We start from the raw sequence: 25,082 nt of genomic DNA, 5'->3' as shown, positions 1-25,082 counted from the left end.
ACATGTACCGGTAACTGACAATGAAAAAAGGAGCACGTTTTCCACTACTTTTTTACAAACTAATCTTTGGGTCCATTGACAGTAGGCCCAACTATCTGGCCCAAGCTACAGGTCAACAGTTTCACATTAGTTGTTTCCATTGGGGTCCTATGTATTCAATTCATCAACAGAACATAAAAAATAACACCAAAATTCAATATCATCACAAATATAAAACACTATATGTACAGAGTAGAAAATAAGGGGGGGGTCAGGGCATTCCACACTTGGACGGCAGTGCTGTAGAAGGAGAATTTACCCATGTTTGTTTTAAAGGTGGGTGTTACCACATCGTTGTCATCGCTCCCTCTGGTATTGTGGCTGTGGGTGTCGCTCACTTTTTTTTAAGGTAATTATTCAGATATGCAGGTATTGAGGGCATTAGGGGCAAAGTCGCATTGACTATTTTGAATGCAAATCCCATTTTCAATGGCTTAACCCCGTCTTCTACCCTGAGCCACCCTAGGCTAGCAAAATGGGTTGGCAAAAGGTGGATCATGGGCCCCAGGCAGAGAAGTAGTCGAATTAGTTTGTTTTGGGAGGTTTCAACCAATGCATTTCAACCAATATATACTTTGGGCCCATTTCATGAAAATGTATCCTTATCACCAAGACCCACAATGTCTGAGGCCATTTGATAAGGTCTTCCATATCATATAAAAGAAGGATAAATGCTTGCACTACACACCTCATCAGGGAAGGACATCTGCTGGTGTAAAAAAAACAAAAAACATCTCTAAGCTGTGGCTTATGTATAACTCATGTGAGACACACCGATGCCAAGAACGTATTAAGACAGCTCCCCCCCCGTCACTGTGCTGGCTCTGGGCCAGCCTCCACCTTCACAGCGTCCACCAGGAAAGCGAGCTCATGGCACAGCGTCTCATGGCGATACGCCAGGCGGATCTGAGCCACGTTGGTCCGACGGATATCATTGCCCTCTGGCCCATCTTGAAGGTAGTTGGGGCCAAGGAAATGTTTCTTTTCCTAGATGGAGAAGAGAAGAGAGACATATACTATAGATCAGTTGTTCTTGCTATTATAGGGACTTGGATTTGTGCAGGCTGTGAATTGAGGACCCAACATATATTTAACTGTGCTCCAGTTAAAGGATCTACACCATGAATTTAAAAAAAATATTTGATATTTAATATCATATGGTGTATGTCCCTCAAACCTTTTTCAAAAGGTTTGAGCCTAAATCATCACTCAGATATACTCATCCCAAGTCAATTGTCTCTAGCTTATACAGCACTTTCAGCTGCAATACCAAAACGTCCTCTTGGGCAGGGGGGGGCTACTGAGCAATTCTGTTCAGTTAATAAATTCAGTTAATAAAAAAAAAAATAAAAAAAAAAAAAAATGGAAAAAAGAAGCATCTAAGAAAAATACAAAATCGAAAAAAAAACACTTTGAACATTTTTGAACAATTCCACCAAGTGTTTGAGGTGCCTGTTTCACCCACTTCCGGGGGGCGGAGCCAAAATACGAGCCCGAAGTATTTGTTCGTAGACCCCCACTTAGGGGGGGTAGAAAAAGTTTCGGAGCGATTCGGGCACTTTTCATTTAACATTGGGTTTGCCATCAAAAATGTTTGTGACATCATAAACATTGCCATTCTGAGATCGCCTGTTCAGACACGCCCATTCTGGAAATCCATGAAATGAGAAGGAATGACTGAATTTTAAAAAAAAACATTTTTTTGGGTACAAGAGACACTGGGGACCCCAAAAAATACAAAAAACCAAGAAAAAAGTGATTTTCATGGTGTAGACCCTTTAAAGTTGCACAGGAGAGAAAAATAGATAATCAAGACGTGACCAGGACATCACCAGAAGGTGCGTCTACATGAGATGTCCATGATGACCCCCCAGATGTTTTGAACCCTTTAGCAAGGGCCTTGCAACAGCCTTTCAGCATGCTTATGGTGCATACCATACGTTTTATGGTAGAGCAAGTGTAATCATGGAGCTATTAATATAAGTATGATGGTCTCTTATTTTGAGGTTTGACGCTCTGTACCATTATTGATTGTACACAGAGACTAGGACAATTCCAGGTAGAAACCATGCCAGCTTAATATCTTCCCACATTTTAGTACGATTAAAATATCCATATCCAGGGACCATGAAAAAGCAGAAAAGAAAAATAAAGGACACATCTGAGCGCTAAACAGGTCAGGAACCCGACCGATATCTCTGAGTTTAGAACATTTGTGTATAAATCTATGGAAGTATAGTACCTGATGTGAAAGGCCACTTTGGAGAACGCTGTTCCTTGCGATCTCGCACTGATCACAGGTGCTCAGCTTCCACAGCTGGGCAGCGATGGCATACTCCTCCATCAGAGCCTCCTGCAAGAGTTGAAACCAACATATAATATGTGAGTGCTATCTAGAGCAGGAATCATTGAGAGATTTGTCTACATGTGGAGAGACAACGTAATTCAATGTCATTTTAATCTGTCATGGATCTGTCAATCTATATGGAAGCCATCTCAGCCATGATACTGACCATGACTAACCATGATCTGACATGATACTGACCATGACTAACCATGATACTGACACGATGCTGACCATGATACTGACATCATCAATATCATGTCAGTATCCTGTGCAAGTTCTCTCTCCTGATTGGATAGCATTGGTATCCCCACCTCAAAATGCATTGCCTGTTTACTAAAGAGCTGGAGAGACAGGGAGACTCCTGTTACCGAACAGAATATAGAGCTATTTGACACTTTTTTTCTTTTTCTTTTTACAAAGAAAAACATCACTTACCCTACCTTTAAAAGAAATATACTGTGTAGATATAGAATACTTTATTGGCAACAGTTAAAAGCACAGTTTCACCAATTAAAAGCGCCAAAATGGATTAATCACAACAAAGCCAAAGCTTGTTTCCATTGTATGTTATTGTACATCACAACAGTCACATGATCAATGTCCATGCATGGCTTATGGTATAAAACAAGTAAAGTGTTTAAATCTTTCCTTCAATCAAGGTCCATTGACTGAAGGAAAATAAAAGGAGGAAATATTCTGACCTTGGTGTAGTGGAACTGCATGGGGTCATCTGTAGACAGGGACACGCACAGGCCTTTGTGGAGGAACTCTCTCAGTGGGTTCTTGGAATACTCCAGAAACAGACTGTTGTTACTCAGTGGAGACATGGCAATGGGGACCTGGGCCAGGTAGTACAAATACTGCAACACTGGACTCTGAGGAGTGAAAGAAGTGTAGACAACAGTGATGTGAACACTAGCAATAAAGAAATACTTCATAGCCAGGGGCGTGCTGGGACCAAAATTCAGCTCTGGGATTTTCCGAACCGGCCCACCGTTTTGTCAACGTCCCAGCCCAACAGTAACGTAACTAATAATTGGGCCGCGCGACCCGGAAATTACCGTAATAATCCTAAAACGGGAGCTATTTTTTTTTCTTTTTGGGTGGCCCACCGGCCGTCTGGCGGCCCGTAAATGGCGCGGCCGTTCTGGAATGTTCCCGAATTTCCCAGTGGCCAGCACGTCCCTGTTCATAGCTAAATGTAGAGTTATATATTTGGAGTTTGGAGTTGCACTGAACTTTATTCTATTTGTGGAAGTCTGAATATGTAGTTATATAGTAGATGAAATAGTGGACAATTCTTTATTTGATCTGCTTTGTGGAATATCCCAATCAACTCTCTTGATGTGGAGTTCAGTTAAATTACAGCAAATGTCATGTAAGTAAGACTACTAATCATAAAGTTAATAATAATACTACATCAGACTTATAGAGCGCTTTTCTTAGTACCCAAAGTCGCTTTACAAAACAGCTTAAAAAACAATTTTATTAGGAGCAAAAAACAAGGCTAAAAACAATAAGCTAAGACTAAGAAGAAGAAAGAGAGATTTGGTTTCTGTTAGGCAGGGAAAGCAAGTCCGAAAAGGTCGGTTTTGAGGGAGGCTTTGAACACGGCAAGAGTGGGCTTTGATGTGAGGTGGGTGTGGGTTCCAAAGGGTGGGGTATAATAACAACAAGCAAAGCAAGCAGATTTATTTTTCTCAGATACTTACCTTCTTGAGGTTAAGGCCGTGGGAGATGTTGTCTGCAGTGAGGAAGGCAGAGACCAGATGAGTGATGGAACCTGCCTCGCCGCAGTGAGGCCGGAACTGGAACGTGTTGAGCCCTCGTTCCCTGTGTGAGAGGGAAAGGGAAATAAATCTTTAGAAATAATTTGAGTGGTTTGATTCCTAAAATGCTATCTATGACAAGTTTATTTGTACAAAGACACGAACCACAGACAATAAAGAGCTAAATGAGTCATAGAGTTATACAATAAGTTATTCGTGTACTTAAAGATGTCCATTTTGGGGAAATTACTACTTGGTCGACTGTACATTTATCCCATTTAGACCGGGAAAGCATCCGTGTCATTTTAAGATTTCTTTGGCCATTCAAAAATAGCAGATATACAAGCTCATTGTTCGATGAGCTCATTGCTTGTCGAGCTTGTAGATCTGCTATTTTTGAAAAATCGTGAAAATTTCTCAAACCTTTTCATGTCAAGAACCCCCAAAATGATATGCATTTGGCCGCGGACCCCCCCATCTCAAAATATGTAGTTCCAGGGACCCCCAGAAGCAAAGATTTGAGTTACAAATGTTCGCTTTAAAAAAAAATATATATATATTCAAAGATTTCACGATTTTTCAAAAATAGCAGATCTACAAGCTCATAGCGCAGCACTCGGTGCCGCGCTATGAGCTTGTATATCTGCTATTTTTGAATAGCCAAAGTATAAAAAGGTTCAAATTATTGTGATGCTATATTAATACATTTTGCTGGGGACCCCTGGAACCCCCCCCAAAGACCCCTGGGGGTGAGAACCAATGGTGTATAGCCTCTACATTTGATACACTTAAATACTCTGATTCTGAGCTTTAAAAGGCTGTTGGACTGATGCAGATACGTACTTGCGCAGGTTGTTGAGGACCATGATGTTGGCGTACATGTGGTAGATGTAGTAGCTGTAGGGCGGGTTGTCATCTGTGGTCCACTGCTCAGGCTTGGGGCTCTTGTAAGAGAACATGTGGTCGCTGTGTTTGGACTCATCGTCCACGCTGTCAAAGCCTGTGACCTGTAGTATACAACCATTGTATGACGATAAGGTGTACTGTTGGCTCACAATTTAACTGCATATACCCATAAAATGGGCATTATATTGAAGACATAGGAATTCGATTTGGGATCTATGCAACTGTGACATTGTCACTTTAATTTAGTTTTAGTGTTTTGTTTCATATGGTCGGTATGTATGCACGTTTTGTAAATAAAAACATAAAAACTTCAAACTTCAATGCTTGCTTGTGTAAAAAGAAAACGTATTCAGAGATAAATTCAAGTGGAACTGATAAATGTTAGTGTTACATATGGGTTTAAGAAATTGTTAGTTATTAATTTAACCTACTTAATTAAGTACATTGCTAAATATATTACATAATTGTAATATGTTATACATATTTTATTTACTCACATATTTCAAGAATACATAAATCTCCTTGTTCTTCTGTGGATTGACTGTGGCCTCAAACAGAGGGAGGAAAATGTTTTCCAGCATCTTGGCAAAGTTCGGTACCAGTTTCCTTGACTTGAAAATGTCACTGCAAGACAGAACTTCAATTAGCTCATCTCTTACCAGACAACTTGACTTTTCTTGAAATGTTGAAATGTTCATATTGTTTAATATGATGCATACTGTATTTTCAGTATTGCAATGTACTTATGAGATAAATGTATGAAACACTATGCAACTAAAGTTATTTTCTTTCTCATTAAGAGAGACCTATTTTATAATGATGACAAATATACAGTATGTGCAATCAATCCCCTTGTGAATTGTAACAGTTACCGTTTCTGCCTTAGCTGTGAGTGTCATGAGCTGGGTGTTCATTGATAAGAAAAACTGCTTCGAAAGACTCAAGATTCATGGGGTTCGTTTGTTGTAAAATATCCCAGTCATTTGATTATACAGTCTGTCAGAGAGGGTATGATCTATATAGACATTGTTATACACCTCAAGATATAAATTATTATTAGTCAAAGTCAGAAGACAAAATCCTTTCCTTTATTGCTCTTGGCAGATGAAAGTGATTATGAGGATTTCAGAATCCAAAATATGTATGTCACCTCATATAGAAAACATACCATTTCAAACCCTTCCCCTCTACACCAAATCTCTTCACCAAAAATAGCCAATATACAAGCTGTAGATTGGCAATTTTTGCTGAATGTTCGCCCCAGAATAGGGTTCATGTAGTTATAGTACTATAGCATAATGTTTCTTTCTCCATCTTGTAGCACTTACTAGATCCTGGGTACTTGGATCATCCAGCGCATGTTGGGTGAGTGCATTTTATGCTTGATGAACCAGCTGGCCAGGTTTTGCCACTCGTCTGTTGAGCGTCCGTAGATGGACAGGCGGGGCTCAGTGTGCTGGTACTTGCTTCCCTCCAGCTCCTGAGACACTTCCTGTTGGACACCCACAACAGGAAGTCAGTTGTTGATATTCCATGACAAAGCAAAAAGAAAGGCAAAAGAGACATTCATTTTCTCTCCTGCTAGTCAAGTGTGTGTGTGTGTGTGTGTGTGTGTGTGTGTGTGTGTGTGTGTGTGTGTGTGTGTGTGTGTGTGTGTGTGTGTGTGTGTGTGTGTGTGTGTATACATATGTATACATACACACACACACACACACACACACACACACACACACACACACACACACACACACACACACAATACATTTGCACGATAGCAAAGCAAATCAAGTTCTATTTTAAGTGATGTTTTTTCCCTACCTTAATGATGCGTGCAAAGTATTCCCCATCGATGTAGTTATCTGTTTTCAAGTAGATCTCTCTGAGTTCACTGGCTCCCACAGGATTGTATTTGGAGTTAAACTTGTCGAAGCGATGAAATGTTTGTCTTCCCTGCATGAGAGTAATTCGTGAGAGAGGTCGGATGTCATTTTTTGCTCACAGTCACATTACCATTTCGATATGTTTGTATTCATTACATCCCCATGACACAGCCAGGGGATTTCACGTTCAGTCCAAACAAGTTGCATAACATCTTCTGAAATGCACGAACACACATAATTGCATCCTTTCGTCAACAACCACATTTTGGTGCAACATGTGCTTTAGGGTTTTTAGAGCTACAATTCTACTGCTGGCATGAACATAAAACACACTCATTAGGCAATTATTAAATGAATATACACACACAAATGAATATTCAATATGTATGAAAAATACTACAGATGACAGCTCTTGGCATTAAAAACAGGTCACGTTGGGAGTACAAAATATTGGGAACACCTGTTCTGCCTCAAATACACAGTGAAACCAGCTGAAAGCTATCATCTCTGATTGATATCATCCATTAAATCAACTTGAATCAGGAGGGATGACATATAAAACTGAGAAGAGACTGGTTGAAGTAGGACTATTCTTTGGAGTTTTGATGTAACGATTTCCAGCTTCCAAATATGTTGTACATTTTGTGGCTTCTAAGAAATGTTATGCAACATAAACCTGAGCATAAAACTTATCCATATATGGGATACAGAATGTTATAGGCATGAAGTTACTGTTGGATATAGTCAACAGATGTTGGCATCAGGAAGGGCTATTTCTAGAAACATTATTAAGTATTTATCTGAAAGAGCTTATGAAAGGTTTATATATCAACTTATATAATGTATAATGCTATATAAAGATCTCTAATATTTTGGTGAAAATCTCTTACATGAAGTTCATAGTTCAATATATAATAACAACAGACAATTACATCTCCTAAAATGCTATTGCGTGTAGAGACCTCAAGATACAGTAGCTGACAAATTCAATAATAATATTTACTTTCTTTAGTCAGAATGGATGTCACATTGTTTCAGTATGCGGGTATTCCATTTAGGAGCTAACCTCTTCATACAGAACATACAGACGTGGTAGAGAGGTGTTAATGGATTGGCATTACATTAGATGTTGGGGGAATGTCAGGTTAATGTTGTGCGGCTGTTACTTACGGCGTGTACGTCCAGCGAGTCCACTGTGAGGTCGTAGGGGTCCATCGTGAGGTTGTCAAACACCTGCTTGAGCGTGAGCTTCTGACCTCCCTTCTCCAGAACGACACGGTCCGCCTCCGTCTGATACGTGGTCTGAATGAAGCTCAGCAAGTGTTTCTGGTTCATGCAGGCTGCTGCATGGATGTGAGTGTCCACCTGGGTATAATGGGAGACACAGGTGATGTCCTGTAGTCCTGTATATAGCTATTTCAGCTATGTCTATATGTCAGTACTAAGCTGTACAACTACACGTACATCCATCAGTATTTACTGTTACTGTGTTAGCTTTTCATATCTTTGCACCAATGTCACAAAGATGATATATTTCACTTATACGGTACTGTACTAAAGTGATTTCAGTTTTTTTTGTATAATGTATGTCTATAAAATCTCTGTCAATTACCAAGAGACATAAACATTATCTTTATCTCCACCCCTCCAGCTGCATGGCCCCATTATGACTGAAATGGATTGAACAGATCAGTGGTCTTCGGGTGACCGGCGTTACCCCGACATTACCGTGCCCCCCCCCCCCCCCGATAGAAGTCTTCATGTTCAAACAAAGACCTCTGTACTTGGATTAATCTCTTCAAACAATTTCCAGAAGAAGCATGTCCGAATAATTTAACTCACTGTAAAACTGCACATAAAATGCCAATATTGACTTGACCACATGCAGTACCAACCTTTCTGACATTGTAGAAGTCTCTGTGTGGAACTCTTTTCAGCTCTTTTAGTTCTGCCATTTCATTCATCATCTCATGCAGGTAGAACTTGGAACCTAAGAACTTCAATCGTCTATGACAGTAGGTTTTCCTGTAAGACAAGATGCATTTTGTAGGAGAGCCTTAGCAACTACTGTATGGAAAATGGATGTATGGAAATCCTCCGTGACGTAAATATCCTTATTTGGACAAGTAACGTGATGATGTTTCTAAACAAACGTGATAACGTGATTACGTTCTGGTACCTCATTGGAAGGCTCTGGCCAACGCTGTTAGAATCATCATCACGTTATCACGTTCGTTTAGTAAAAATCATCACGTTAGCACGCTGGAAGGGGTTCCCCAGAGGTTCCCTACTTCCGTATATATGACTGTCCTATATATATGTCACAGGGTGAATGGAGAACCAGGTAGATTGAAGACAGAGCGCTCGTTTTTAGGCACGGGGCTTCGGGGCGAGGCGGGGCTTTTCGAGATAGGGTTTATTAGCGAGGCTCGCGAGGAGGAGGAGGAGAAGGAGGACGCGGCACTGCGAGGCGGGGGTTTATTACGTGAGGCGAGGAGGAGCTCCTCCTCGCGAAATAAACCGTCCTCCTCCTCCGAGGAGGAGAAGGAGAACGCGGAGAGGCGGGGCTTTGATGTGCCGACGCGGACCTGTTTTGTTGTTCCCCCCCACATAGCAACCAGGAAGCTACGCTAGGGGAACGCTGAACACGCGTGCACACGCACACGCTTGTCCACGACGGAGGCGCGCCAACAAGTGGAGCTTGAGGCCGAGGAAGCGCGCCCTCGCGCCTCCAGGCGCGAGTGCCCGCGCTGACCGGCCGATGCTCCACTTGTCGACTCAGCGCCGTTTGAGTTGTAAACCGATAGGGACAGAATAGTTCTTTTCATGGATCACTGTGTGTGTGTGTGTGTGTGTGTGTGTGTGTGTGTGTGTGTGTGTGTGTGTGTGTGTGTGTGTGTGTGTGTGTGTGTGTGTGTGTGTGTGTGTGTGTGTGTGTGTGTGTCAGGGAGAAAGTAAAACAAAAGCCAGAACACAATAAAAGTATCTTAACAGTCCTGCTTTCAATAAACCAAAAAAAGCATGAGCGCGTGTGTGTGCGCTTGTGTGTGTGTGTGTGTGTGTGTGTGTGTGTGTGTGTGTGTGTGTGTGTGTGTGTGTGTGTGTGTGTGTGTGTGTGTGTGTGTGACTGTGTGTGTGTGGTCGCAGCCATATGTTTGTGCACAAGCCTGGCTTGTGGCTCCCTCTAGTGTTGCTTCTACAGAATTGCTGGGTGGGTGGTAAAAACGAACGCGCCTTCTTCAATCTACCTGGTTCTCCATTCACCCTGTAACATATATATGATGACAGTCTAAAAGAAGATGTGTTCTCACGTTGGGCCATCCGCGATCATGGCGAGAATGTGGCTCATGTCGATGGCGAAGGTCTCCATGTCGGGGTAAGGGAGGCCGTGGGGGACCTGCTCCGCCAGGGCCTCTGCATTGTCGTAGACATACACAATGCCATCTTTCATCTTCAGCTCATAGTCCAGGTCCTCTAGCATGCCCTCCATGGTGTAGGGGTCCTCCCCTTTCTGAGGGCAAGGCCAGTTGTCTGCAGACAAAAAGACAGTGACCTTTAGGCTAGGAGCATTGGTTCTCAAAGTGGGGTCCGGGGCAAAATGTGCTAATATAGCGGGATAATCATTTTAACCACTTTAACCATATGTTATACTTTGGCTATTCAAAAATAGCAGATATCAAGCTCTGTGCCGCGCTATGAGCTTGTATATCTGCTATTTTTGAAAAATCGTGAAAATGTGTGCAAATCTTTGAATTTATATATATTTCATAAAGCGAACATGTTTAGGGGTCCGCAGCCAAATATGTATCATTTTGGGGGTCCTTCACATGAAAAAGTTTGAGAACCACTGGGCTATAGAGGAGGAGTACCCCAGTTTTTGACACAAGGCCAAGACAGATGCATCATCAACTATTACCCCAACCCCACCCTCCAGCACCCCCGCCTCACCTGGCAAGATCTCATCCTCTTCCTTCCACTTCTCATTCAAGCAATTGCGGAGGAACTTGGCGGTGGTCCTGGGGAAGCGGTGGTAGGCCAGTCTGGAATACTTCTCTCGGATGAACAGCGCTTTCTGCAGACTCTGGGCCGCCTGCTCATAGGCCTCCACTGTGGTCTGCAGAGGAGTCAATTAGCACCATGTATTTGGGGGCGGAAGAGTAACAAAGGGCCCTTGACCAGTTTCAACACTTAACCCATAAAGACCGGGAAAGTATCTGTTGTTTTCGATTTTAACCACTTTAACCATTATCTTATACTTTGGCTATTCAAAAATAGCAGATATACCAGCTCACAGAGGGCCGTGCTATGAGCTTGTAGATCTGCTTTCTTTTTTTTTATCATCCAGGGACCCCCCAGAAGCAAAGATTTGAGTTAAAAAAAGAAGGAAAAAAAAGTATATATTCAAAGAATTGCAAAAAAAAACAAGATTCTTAAAAAATAGCAGATCCACATAGCACGGCACTCGGTGCCACGCTATGAGCTTGTATTTCTGCTATTTTTGAATAGCCAAAGTATAAAATAATGGTTAAAGTGGTTACACAGATGCGTTACCGGTTTTAATGGGTTAAAGCCAGTCTGATTAAAGCCCTCTTCAACCAATGGAAATCAGATGTCAGCCATTATGTCAGCCAAGTAGTGGGCTTGGTCAGTTCCCATCAAATCCAAAGTAACCACCTGTACCCAGCTACAGTGGGAATGGATGATCATACTGTATGAACCTTTTAGCCAAATACCGCTTCAAGAGGAGCTTGAAATGTTTAACTTTTCTATAAAATGCATTTTGTTGGAAATTATCCATGCAATCAATGTATACAGATAGTAGCACTATGGGTTGGAACCAGAAAACATTTAAAAGCAGATAAACACAAACCCACTAGAGGGGGCATTTAGGAGCTTAGAATTGAAATTAAAAAGGTTCTTCTCAAGAATATTGTATTTGGTTTTAAATGGATGACTTTTATGAAAAATATTCCTTATGCTAGGCCTACTCCTATAATGTGTTGGTGGCAATTATTTATAATTCTTACTGTACTGATTCTCACATTCTCAGCGCTCTGACATTTATTAATCAATCACTTTGAATGGAATGAGTTTATACAAGTAAACTTGACGTACCCCAGCGCAGTAATCGCCACTGATGGTAACTCTCTGGAACTCGGGAACGTTGACTGGGACAGAGGGTTCTGGAGATGCAGGGGTGAGCAGAGGAGAGACCCCAGGCAGAGTCCAGTCTGGAGACACTGGGATGTGGAGGAACATCGACTGAGAACGCTTCTGCCTGAAACTGTTCTTCCTGGAGGCACATACAACACATCGCTGATTGCTGTACGTTTATTAAGACATTGAAGAGGCATTTCCCAACACACACACACACACACACACACACACACACACACACACACACACTTCTGACACATATTCCAAAACTGTTTTGCATAACGTGTAATGTTTCCGTCAATTTTGAAAGTTTGAAAGTATTATGTTATATATCGTTCCTGTTACGAACATTCGGGGCATACTCGCCTATCCCCATAAATGGAGACAAAGGCTGATGTTATAGAATAGCTAGGAAAGGAGATTCCTAAAACACACCTAGCTCTGACATCAGAACACTCCTTCTAGAAACCCCATATACGGGTATAACCGGAACCATCCAGGACTGACATCATAGTCCCCGGTTTGGGCATGATAGACATAGCCAGCTCCATATGTGGGAAGGCCTGACACCACCTGACATCACCGCCGTGATGTCAGGAGCCACCCTCAGTGTTATAAAACAAGCCGGATGTCAGGGTTGATCGAATCTCATCATCGGCCTTAGACCCAGTCTTAACCCTTCCAGAGTGAACAACATCGACCCAATCAGGAATATAGCTCATCAGGCGATCCAGTGTAATCAGCGACGCTCGAGGAACATATTGCCCTACACAGAGTACCAGGACAACTGGCTGGCCGTACAAACCAGCTAGGCCTCTCAGTGGCTCTTGAGCCCGGTTCTAAACAATCAGCCGATTATAAGTGTTTCAATGGTCCTTCCACCGGAGAGCCGGATTCAAGACTTACTGTAGGGGACTGTAGGGGCAACATGCCAAAAGTCACAAGGAAAAGGAGACACCAGGGGCGGCGAGAGGACTCCGATCCTGCCGTTCGGACCTCAATGAGAGATCAGGCAGCATGCGACCCGATGGAGGGGGTACTGGCACCCACCACGGCAGTAGATGCCTACATGGAGGAGCTGGTGGTGGGCCTCCGACGTGAAGGAACACAGAGAGCGCTCCAGCAGCGGATTCAACAGCAGTCCCGAGCAAGCCGAGAACTGTCCGGAGGAATGAGGAATGGGACAGACGCAAGCAGTCCAGTGCCAACCAATGGTTCCTCACAGGGACTCCGGACTGGTCCCGACACACAGGGACCCATCAACCCCCCACCGGAGCCGCAGGCCGGTTCGGCACGCAGGGTAAGACCTTTCCTCCGCAACCGATCAGGGTTCGGCACGCCGGAGACGCAGCTCATCAGCGACCGATCAGGGTTCGGCACGCAGGGTAAGACCTTTCCTCCGCAACCGATCAGGGTTCGGCACGCCGGAGACGCAGCTCATCAGCGACCGATCAGGGTTCGGCACGCAGGGTAAGACCTTTCCTCCGCAACCGATCAGGGTTCGGCACGCCGGAGACGCAGCTCATCAGCGACCGATCAGGGTTCGGCACGCAGGGTAAGACCTTTCCTCCGCAACCGATCAGGGTTCGGCACGCCGGAGACGCAGCTCATCAGCGACCGATCAGGGTTCGGCACGCAGGGTAAGACCTTTCCTCCGCAACCGATCAGGGTTCGGCACGCCGGAGACGCAGCTCATCAGCGACCGACCAGGGTTCGGCACACAGGGTAAGACCATCGAGGCCTGAACGGCGGTCCCATCGGGTGACCCGTTCAAGGCAGAGTTCCAGTTCCTCCGCGACCGATCAGGGTTCGGCACGCCGGAGACGCCGCTCAAGGCCTGAACGACGGTCCCATAGGGCGACCCGTTCAAGGCAGAGCTCATCAGCGACCGATCAGAGTTCGGCACGCAAGAGACGACACTCGAGGCCTGAACGGCAGCTCCGTAGGGCGACCCGTTCCAGGCAAAGTTCTTCTTCAACCAATCGGGGTTCGGCAAGGAGGCACCGGTCGAGAACCAGGAGCAGAGCCCACCAGGAGCAGAGCCCACAGCGCAACCGGCACAGGACGCCACGCGTCCCTAGCCCCCGACGGGCCGTTCGGCAACCGGAGGTACGCAGTCCACGCAACACTGCTCGGACACATAGGATCCGAAGTCCACAGAGAGCTACCCAGCCGTATAAGAGACCTGTAAACATAATGATGAATACTACAAACCCAAAACCTGCACAGGCTCAGAGGTGGAACGAAAGCAGGAATAACAGAGCATATTGTCCATACTGTACACAGGAGAAGCACACGCTGAACTACTGTGCTGGGTTCAAGCAGTTAACAAAGGATCAGAAACAGCGCTGGATCATCGAAGCAGGGAGGTGCTGGAAATGTGGAAGACCTCACCAGGCCAGGGATTGCGACCTACTCAAGAAATGCTCACAATGCAACCAAACCCATTTGGACATTCTCCATGACGTACAATCTCGAGAATGGACGAAGGAAGGACAGGGGCCTGGAGAGGATGAGCACCCGCAGGTCTAGAGACAACCGCAGGTCGAGAGACAACCAACCGCAGGTCGAGAGCCGTGACAATCAACCAACGACCAACGACGGATCACAACCTGTCACCAAGATCATGCATACCACCGATGGGTTCCTGTACGGGGCGGCAAAATATCCTCCTCATGGGGCGGCGGGACAAAATATCCTCCTCATGGGGCGGCGGGACGCATCTCTACCGCAAGTACTGTATGATGAGTCAGAAATGATGAGCAGAAGAAGATGGAGATACAGCCAAACCCTCGCCGACCAGTTCTGGAAACATTTCTTGAGGTGTTACCTATAAAACCTCCAAGTCCGGCAGAAATGGCAGATCGAGATGGCAGATCGAGATGGCAGACCGAAAGGAGGAAAGGAGGTGTGGGAAAAAGGAGAAAGAAAGAAAGGGGGGGGAGGAATAAGAGAAGGAAGCCGATGCTAGGGAACATCCTGGAATGTTTACGTATTTCCACCGGAAATCCGTGGGGCGGCGTATGCCAGGAATGTTCTTGAAAATATTTTACGTGTTTCCACGGGAAACCCGTGGGGCGGCTGTTACGAACATTCGGGGCATACTCGCCTATCCCCATAAATGGAGACAAAGGCTGATGTTATAGAATAGCTAGGAAAGGAGATTCCTAAAACACACCTAGCTCTGACATCAGAACACTCCTTCTAGAAACCCCATATACGGGTATAACCGGAACCATCCAGGACTGACATCATAGTCCCCGGTTTGGGCATGATAGACATAGCCAGCTCCATATGTGGGAAGGCCTGACACCACCTGACATCACCGCCGTGATGTCAGGAGCCACCCTCAGTGTTATAAAACAAGCCGGATGTCAGGGTTGATCGAATCTCATCATCGGCCTTAGACCCAGTCTTAACCCTTCCAGAGTGAACAACATCGACCCAATCAGGAATATAGCTCATCAGGCGATCCAGTGTAATCAGCGACGCTCGAGGAACATATTGCCCTACACAGAGTACCAGGACAACTGGCTGGCCGTACAAACCAGCTAGGCCTCTCAGTGGCTCTTGAGCCCGGTTCTAAACAATCAGCCGATTATAAGTGTTTCAGTTCCTGTCTGGTGGAAACCTTGTATGTCCAAAACCGTTCCTTTTTTTATTATTTTAAAACATTTTTAAAGCAAATTCTTTTTTGACAATAGCTGATCTACAAGCTTACAACACTTGTAGATAGGCTATTTTCACTACTTTTTTTTTAGCCCCACAGTGACGATATGTAGAACAATTTTAGTATTCCCAAAAATGTTGTTGGGGTGGAGCGCTCATTTTGGGAACAGTATGTGCACAAATGCATAACTTTTTTAATCACTTGATGCCTTCAGGCTCGCGACAAGCCGCTAGGCAAGCGAGTGCCTGCGCAAAGCAAGTGAGTCATCCATGGTGGATGAAGTGGTTAACTTACATAAGTTGCCACTTAAATAAGTCTTATCTGACTTATATACCGGAAGTGGTGACTCTAATCCTAAAACCGTCAATTAAATATAATTACATTTGTAATCTAGTATTTTACTACTCTACTCACATTCCTTAATCCCATCTCTCAGCGTACACAACATAGAAAACCTCTCTTGGTCTAACAGTACCTCACAGTTTAAAAAGGCCCAGCAGTGCTGGGTCTACCAGTGTCTACTTCCTTAGGAAGCTGAAGAGAGAGACAATGGTAGCAGATACTGTAAGCAGAAGCAGCTAGAATTCAAGTTTGCTTTGTGTTAAACTGTATAAAATAAACTAAATCCATAATCTTTGTATGAAACGTAGCTTGCAAATAAAATGTATTCCTATTGTTCCTGCTACATTGTTAACCACTTAAACCGTATGTACTTAGTTGACAGAGGTTTGTATACTTGGTCCCGTTTATCCCTCTACACCAAATCTCTTTGACGAAAATAGCCGTTCTAGGTTCTACAGCTTGTAGATCTGCTATTTTAACAGAATGATCATTCCATAATAGGGACGCTATAGGGTTCAGTCATTCCAATTTCAAATATTTCTAGCTGCTGCAAGATTATAGCATTTTGATGTCTCCACTCTTACTTCTTGAGCGACTCCTCCGACTCCTCTCTCAGAAGCTCATGCTCTCGGTCCTGGTGGAGGCCGATGGGGCAGTCCTCTGGCACGTTGAACATGGCCAGGACGTCCTTGGTGTTCTCCTCCTTGAGGGCCGAGGCGTACACCTTCTCCGCCAGCAGGCGCACATTCTCATCCACCTCGCTCAGCGAGATCTTGGGGAACAACCGCGGCATCTCTGAGGTGGATAGAGAGAGAACGATTATCACCGAATGCTCTACATGAGATAATGTACAGCTATGTACTGTATGTGTCAGTGTCGTGTTTACTGTCTGTGTGACAGTGTGACCACATTGTAAGCAAAGATCTACAAGTCTAAATGAAATGTACATAATGTATTTTGTGTCTGTTTATGGATAGTGAACAGAAGTGACAGTATTATGAATACCCCTGATTATTTGGTCCGACTGGTGCACACATTTCTTGTGCACGTTGCCAAGGAAATAAATCCCTGAGTATTTTGCATACAGTATATTGCAAACATTATTTCTCTCAAATGTCACTTTTGTGAAGTGTCTCGGATGGCCTGCACGCTGTTAGACCATGTCTTGTTTTTCCTAGTGTGCATTTAAATCACAAAGTGGTCTGCAACAGTGGTCTTTTTTTACCAGCTGTGACAATGTGGCTGGTATTGATTTCATTTTCACCTCGTCAGACTGTGTGTGGCGTTTATATGCCGGATTTTGTCACCTCTATAATAGTGTCATCACAACCTTGCCAGATGCAGTCCAAGAGTATGGTCTGAACAAGGGCGACAGAAGTAGGGGACAGATACTGGCTAGAGGATACCGTATTCACTCGTGGATACCATTCGCTATAGGGCCTACCCTACCACTGACGCCCCTGGTTTCTGAGGGAATTATTTTTGGGAGCACAGGCTATATCCATATCTGCTGATTCTCGACCGGATCAGATGACTACAAAACAACTTGATCCCAGCCTAGCGTTTATCTACAGGAGGCTTGGGACTTGACCTAGGATCCTTTGCATTCAGAGGCCTAGCTAGCACTAGACCACTCGACCCCAATAATTTTACAATGTGTTCATTAGCATTGCTACAACATGTTAAAAGCTTCCAGTGGACATTTCTCGATAACCGTAGAGATGATTTTCCACCACTGGACCACCAGCACCTTATCAAGACAATTTCCCTAAAATCGTTCATCCCCAGTGCTCACTATTGGCAATTTAGACATTTTTATTTTAATATTTTCATTTAAATTAATTGTTGAAAAGAGATCCCATATTTGTGACGATCATCATCATTGTTGGAGCCTAATAACATGATCCAGTGTTCGTAAAGTGTGATACATTTATGGATTTCAATGCTTACATTACAACATCTGTGTTTCAGTTCAGCAGCTTGGAATGTGACACAAATAACATGCATACAAAACAAAATACACCATCCCATAAATTCATCCTCTTGGCTTTTGAGGGCAATCCTTGACAGGGGTCTTGAACTCACAATCTCCACATCTCCAGTTCCATATGCTAAACACACTGAGCCACAGAGCCTGAAGTCAAAGTGTACTTGATCTCCAGGACCTTTTCAACACACAAAACTTAATGACTTTATGCTGACTGTTGGCACCAATCCTTTTGCTTTATTAGCCAAAAAGTAGTTTTTATATTTATACTTCACATCATAGAAATAGAAAAGTATATAGCAGGCATGTCCATTCATAGTAGAAAATACAAAGTAATCCCAAATGACTATGATTTTGCCTAGGAGACACCTGTTGATTGTGATGGTGTCGTGGCTCAGTGGTTAAAGGCTAACATGTAAAAAAAAAGAACTCAAAAACACTAGGGGACAGGACACCTGTTTAGGTGCAATGGTGAAGTGCACTAGATTGGTGCACCGACATCACCAAGGTGCACCACTGCTCAGATAGCTGGCAGGTTCGAGCCCAATGGCATCAAGATACTGGAGGGGCATTGGAACTGGGTCTCTCATAAGTTTATCCTAGCCTAGCATTTATTTACAGCCTGGATCAAGGAACAATCCGCTTGAGAATCGGACTGTATACCAGTGTATACTATACTGGGTATATCATATGAAAAACCTTATAAGCAACCCTATATTATGCTGTCATCAGCAGGCCTGAAAGTGGTGCCAAACAGGCTATAACATATTGCCGTGATTGAGGCCAAACATTATCTTAGTGGTCAGTCAACACAAATGCCAACAGTAAACATGACAGCCAAGAATATTAGGTAACAGTCTGGGTCGGGGTGAACATCACCTCAGGCTCAGCTTCAATTGCAGTAAACATGGGCTGCTCGTCTTTCTGGTTGCGTGTGCTGCCATCTTCTTAGTTACAGTAGCTTCCAGTAAACACAACTACTGACTGACCCAATAATAACAGGGGGAAGTAGGAACTCTGATTTGTGAGATCAAAAGGGCATGTTTCTAGGGACCACACAGTACTCAAGGAAGGGGACTACCAGTACATAAACAAATCAAGAAATTGTAATACGAAATATCAGATCGTCAACCTCTATCATTTGTCTGTTTATTTATTTAAATATGCAATGTATTTTTGTATATTTAAATATTTATGTTGATGTCTTAGTTTAGGCTCTTCATAAGCTTATATTCTGTTGTACAACGATGTATATATATCAAGGTTTACAATGAGTAAAACAGAACCCATGTTCTGTTTGATATTAAAAAAAAGAACTGGGGTAAATGTTAAGTCACCTCGTGACAGAAGTGAGGACCAGTACAAAATGAAATCAGACTGATGAAGAGTGAAATGATGTTTGTACTGCATTATGGTATCGATCATACTGAATTAAAATGAAAGTTGCATTTAAATGATGCATGAATCAAGAACAATTTAGCCCTGTAAAGCCAACCATGTTTACAGAGAAACCAAAGGCTTGAGATATATAAACATGAGATATATTATGATATGAGTATTCATATATTTTAGGTCAGTATTGGAGCATGATACAGTAAGCTATAAAATCAATTAAATGAATTAGGACTAGTATACATGAAAATCCTGGGTGGTGTTTAATTATTACAGAAAGAATGTGTTGTCTGCCACTTTCATACCATACTGTACATTTTGTTTCCCAGAACCCTGCAGTGGGTAAGAGGTTACGTGTGTTTATTTAAAGTTTAAGAATTTTGGGCTGTACACATACTGTGCCCATTACTGAGGTCCTATTTATAGCACATATTCTACACACCAATATTTTCATGTCCTGTCTGGCAATAGAGGTCTTTTAATATTTGAAAACACAATTTTTAAACTGTCCACAGTCCAGCTTACATTGTTATAGTTTATGGATTATACAGTATATAAACTCTACATTTGTGACTCATATTCTATATCATAGTTTAGTAATATAGTATAGTATAAGTTTCCAGCTTACATTTTATATACTAGAATTTCCCTATAGTTATATTAACTTAAACGTAAATATAATTGAAATATATTTATAGGCTGCATTGACTGCATGACTATACAATAAACGTATACTGTAGCTTTACAACTATATTTACTATACTGTACTGTGTGTGTACTATATTTGCACTACCATTATAGGTTGAATACTATATTATACTAAGTGTAGTGTACACGCTTAAAGACTGTACACTAAATTCTCATAATCTGTTGTTATATTTACACTGTTAAGTATAATACACATAGCCTCTGCACTACAGTGTAGTATTAATATTGAGTACTCGTCATAGCTTGTTCACTACGCTGACACTATATTTAACTTTCTGTCTAAGCCGTTGGGATGTTACCACCTCTGTTCCAACATACCATGATCAGAGATATGTGGTTATATGACCATGGATAATAATATTATAATATAATAACAATATCGTCAGTGTTGCATCTGAATGTTGTTCACTTGGCCAGTGGTATATTTCACGTTAATGTCACAATGTGAATCAACACAGCGTTGGGACATTCAGCAGCACCGTATCAAGTCACAAACTGTCCTGTTGTTGACTTTCACTCTCCCACCAAATATTTACATGCAACTCTATCCATCCCAGAGCTTTCAACAATCCCAGGCGCCTTTGCAGTTGATGCCTTGAACCCCTGGCCCCACAAGGGTACTTCTTTTTCTATGCCTGCCAGTCAACTCACTTGCCTTTGGCAGTCAACTCACTTGCCTTTGACGAGCCCGCATTCCTGACAAGCCTTTTTTGCACGTCCCTGCAGGAGCAACTGTGCTGTCTCATAGGCGATACCCTTCAACCCACCATATCCCATTAATAGAAACCTGACCTACAGACAGCCTACAGACAGCCTCTTAGTCAGGGTATATTAGGAAGCGTTTTACTAGATCGTTGTGATGTTTGTTTAAGTGTTTGTCAGGTCAGACTGAACTCTTCCACAATCTTCAAATGCTACAGAGAGTCTGTAACTGCACCTCACAATAGTTGCGACAGGAAGCTGTCATCTGTTTGTCATTTCCGTTAATGAAAATATATTTTGAAATTATCTTTAAGAGATATTTTTTTATTTCCATTTCTGCTAAGCAGCAAGGTAGATATGCTGCCTTTGACTAAATCATATTCAGTATGACTTATTTACGTGACTGTAAAGGTGAACCCGGAAGTGGAGGACAGGCGGGACATCCGCTTTTATGACTGTTAGGAGGAAGCATTTGAGTGAGCCAACAGTCTGTCTCAACTCTCGAGAGAACCTCAACTTCAACAACCCAGAAAATTATTACATGGCACAAAAATAATGACCACTCTGGAACTAATAGGTAAACAAGCCCCATTGTTACCACAAGCCATAGGCCTATTCAATACAAACATCTGTCTCTTACCTTCTAGTGCGACTCGGGCCATGTGTGTCTTGAGTTCTATCTCCCAAGTGGAGGTGAACTTCTCAGTCTGTTGTTGCATACCTTGTTTTTGGGCTCTCTGAACAACAGCTCTGATGCACAGAACCTTGGTGACTGCCTGGCTCTTTGCTGTGCCTCCAACACCTTCTGGTTGTGATTCAAGCTTTTAGCTGTGTGTCTGCTGGCACCTCTTCTAAATATTCTTCTCAAGTCTGTCTATCAGCCTTGACTTTATCTTTGTGTCTATGGTGTCTCTCTATGAGTTGTAGCACTATGTCTGCCTCTCTCTGACTTAGCAGGGCTTTTTATCTGTTCGGTGACGCTGTGAATCTCTATGTATGATTCAGCTGCTGGCTGTTGCTGTCTTGGGTGTCCCTCTACTCCTCTATTTTGGGGTGTTGTGGGCGTCAGGGTCACCTGCTAATATAAGCAAGTATGTCACAACTGGTTCCCAGCACATGGACAAGGCAGTGGTTGTTCGCGAGCTCAGTTTGGGCAACAAGGAGGGAATGAGACACCCTCGCTCTCTAGAGACATGCCTCTCGTAACTGCCTGGCACTCCTCAGTGCCAGGTGTTTGGAATACTGGAGGAAGACTAGGAACTGCTTAGTCTATTCTTGCAGTATTTGTGAGTTGTTCTGAAGAAGACAATACAAAGGTCAGCTGCACCTCTTGGATTAATGAAGGGTTTGAGTGCAGCAGACAGTTAGGTCAACCAAACTTTCCTTTGTTGATAGCTACGTGCCATAGAAGGGAGTCAGGAGGAAAGGTAAGTGGGGCAGGAAGGAAGCTCATGATCAGGATTTGATCCTTGGCCAACAGGGACAACATGTGCTCTGCAAGGCAAGCTCACAAGCATTGCGAGGTGTTGTGCCTGCGTTGTGAGCTTGTAGATCTGCTTATTTTGCTACTGTATTAAAAATTATGATAATTTAAGAAAATATATTTTATTAACATTGATTATTTTTTGTAATCAATTAAATTGATTAATTTGGTTGTTGCACACCTACAAACACATAATGACGTGACCTGGGTAGAACTAAGTGACATCTTTGAGAGGCTTGCCGTGTCTGTCCTAGCAGAGGGCCCAGAGGGCAGTGGCCCTCTGGGCCCTCTGCCCTTCAAGAACAAAAGAACCAAGGACTAATTTGTGCCCACTGCAATTAAAATGGATTACTTCTCTGCACTTCACAGAGCAACAGACCAGATGACTGGTCTTGTCAAGTGCTATGTTTCTGTATAGAGATTGCCAATGCAATCACAAGCCCTGTCAGCAAAACAACATTCCTTGCTGGTGTTAAAGAATACAGTGAACCGAATGGTAAAGAACCGGTTGTGAATGTTACTGTGTACAGAGGGAGGGACATGAATAAACACAGGCAAATCAATAACTCTTGCAGCACCACCACTTTATGTAACGTATAAGCACGCAAGCTCAAGTCACTCTAAACGAGGGCATCTGCCACAGTGCCCAGTGAGTGAAACAGCATAATTTTGTCATGCAATTCACTAGCGATACCGATATAAATGTAAAACAAAAGCTTCTTGGAAGTCGCGTTCCATTTTACCTGTTCGGTGTTGTGTTTTGACTGATCTGTCTTGTAGCCCGCTTTCCCTTCGTGTTCACACACTGGCAGAAACCTGACGCTACGGTCGGCTACAGTGACAAACTGGTTTCCTGGCTGTACAATACCTGCCTATTCCGAGGCACTGCCCCTCCAGTCCTGCTTGCTGCCCTGGCCAACACCCCTTCCCTTCACAGGCCTACCCTTCTCCAGTTTCATTTCATCATCTTTTATTTTGTCTGAGCATGTTTTGATTTTTATTCAGCCACGAGGCTTATCGCAGGGGCTTGTTTGAGGGAGGGCAGGATGTTTCTTGTTGACTTTGCACACTCCCAGCCAGTGCATTGAGTGCAACAAGTGTTTGAACCTGGCACACCTTCCAGTTACAAGGAGTAACAGCAGCTCTACCCTGCTGTGTTACTCCAACTGGAAGCCAGTTAATAAACTCCCTTCAAAACTAAATCATACTTGCAAATGTTGTCAAACGCTGTCTTCTGATGACAATAACATGAGACCAAAACAGTATCAACCATACAGACATGCGAGTGGGGGAAAACAAACAAAAGCAACAGCCATTGAGAGTTGTTTTGTGCTTTCGTTGAGGCATTTAACGGAGATACAGGAAAAGAGCTGTTAGAATGGCATATTATACACAGGACATGAACCAATGATTTCACAGGTTTATGTGGTAAGCACACTTACCCCTGATGTATACGGTGTCGCGCACCCAAAATAGCAGATCTACAAGCTCACAATGCATCAAAGAGCAACGCTTTGTGAGCTTGTAGTGCGTGAAACCTTCATGCAACTAACCACCCTTTACCGGGTGAGTGACCACAACACTGTGTTGCAGTGCACACTTGAGAATGCACCACACTATATCCTATAGCATTAGTATAGTATACAGGGTTGGTCATTTTGATCAACTAGAGTGACATTTTCATGACATGGACTGCATATTTTGCACAAGCACCTGCTAGGGCTCAGTGGTGGAAAAAGTACTCTTTTACTTGTCGCATTGTACTCTGTTACAAGTAAAAGTCCAGAATTCAACATTTACTTGAGTAAAAGTACAAAAATATTGGTATGAAAATGTACTTAAAGTACCAAAAGTAAAAGTACTAAAATATTAGAAAATAGCAGATCTACAAGCACGACGCGTTGTGAGCTTGTAGATCGGCTATTTTCAAATAGCCTATGTATAAAATAGGGCTAAAGTGGTTAATGTATGTTTTATAATATACTAATTTATACCTGCAAAGTAACTAACTAAAGTTAGTAACTAGATGTAGTGGAGTAGAAGTAAAAGTATTGACAAAATAATAAGACTATGTAACTCTTTTCATTGGGCTATACATGGGGCAATGCAATGTATTTTTGATATGTATGCTAGAAATGCTTCTGTCAAAAACCAATAAACAAACGTTTAAAAAAAAAGAAGTAAAAGTATTGAAAATTGGAAATACTCCAGTAAAGTAAAAATTCCTCAGAAGCGTACTTAAGTACTGTACTTGAGTAAATGTACTTAGTTACTTTCCATCACTGCCTGCTAGTGCTTCATTGCTTAATTTAGACAGAGAGTGCAGAGACAGGAAGGTGAAGGCCGAGATGGGTTAAGACATGCACCACAGGTCTGCAGTGAGAATTGAGCAAGGGCTGTTGCAACTGTGAACTGTAATTTTTTTTTTTACAAAATATATAGAATATAGCGATCAGTGGTGGGCAACAGGCCATAAGATCACAGACGTTCTTAAATAAGATCATACACGATCAAATTTAATTTATGATAATCATTATGTCTGCAGCTCCCAAATGTACAGTACTACAGAAGTGCATTGGGATAAGGTTATTTCCGGCCCTTCTTTGAGATCCCATTGATTATGACCCTACATGCACAGATAGCATACACCTGATGCACACCAAGCACACATGGGTAGTGCAATATTTGTCATAATGATGA

General features: G+C 42.9%; 1 protein-coding gene across 5 annotated transcripts in view; it reads right to left on the bottom strand.

The window, feature by feature from the left end:
- Window positions 1–25,082, bottom strand: part of ampd3b (adenosine monophosphate deaminase 3b) — a 33,033-nt gene continuing 7,951 nt past the window's right edge. For 3 of the 5 annotated variants that reach the window (XM_080436830.1, XM_080436831.1, XM_080436829.1), the window contains 14 exons: window positions 16,695–16,905; window positions 12,057–12,234; window positions 10,890–11,055; window positions 10,253–10,472; window positions 8,837–8,966; window positions 8,112–8,306; window positions 6,880–7,011; window positions 6,390–6,553; window positions 5,559–5,685; window positions 4,999–5,162; window positions 4,099–4,219; window positions 3,088–3,261; window positions 2,282–2,392; window positions 1–1,026 (listed from right to left, as the gene is read on the bottom strand). In XM_080436830.1, coding sequence (XP_080292956.1) covers window positions 850–1,026; window positions 2,282–2,392; window positions 3,088–3,261; window positions 4,099–4,219; window positions 4,999–5,162; window positions 5,559–5,685; window positions 6,390–6,553; window positions 6,880–7,011; window positions 8,112–8,306; window positions 8,837–8,966; window positions 10,253–10,472; window positions 10,890–11,055; window positions 12,057–12,234; window positions 16,695–16,905 — 2,270 coding nt within the window. In that variant the 3' untranslated portion in view covers window positions 1–849. Of the gene's footprint in view, window positions 1,027–2,281; window positions 2,393–3,087; window positions 3,262–4,098; window positions 4,220–4,998; window positions 5,163–5,558; window positions 5,686–6,389; window positions 6,554–6,879; window positions 7,012–8,111; window positions 8,307–8,836; window positions 8,967–10,252; window positions 10,473–10,889; window positions 11,056–12,056; window positions 12,235–16,694; window positions 16,906–21,539; window positions 21,828–23,125; window positions 23,278–25,082 lie in introns of those variants that run through there. The other 2 variants (XM_080436832.1, XM_080436828.1) reach the window with 2 other exon arrangements.

Source organism: Gymnoscopelus braueri, assembly GCF_963280865.1.
Source record: "Gymnoscopelus braueri genome assembly, chromosome: 9".
NCBI lineage: Eukaryota > Metazoa > Chordata > Actinopteri > Myctophiformes > Myctophidae > Gymnoscopelus > Gymnoscopelus braueri.
Note: the sequence above shows the minus strand (reverse complement) of the source record. Positions and strands in the feature narration are given on the sequence as shown.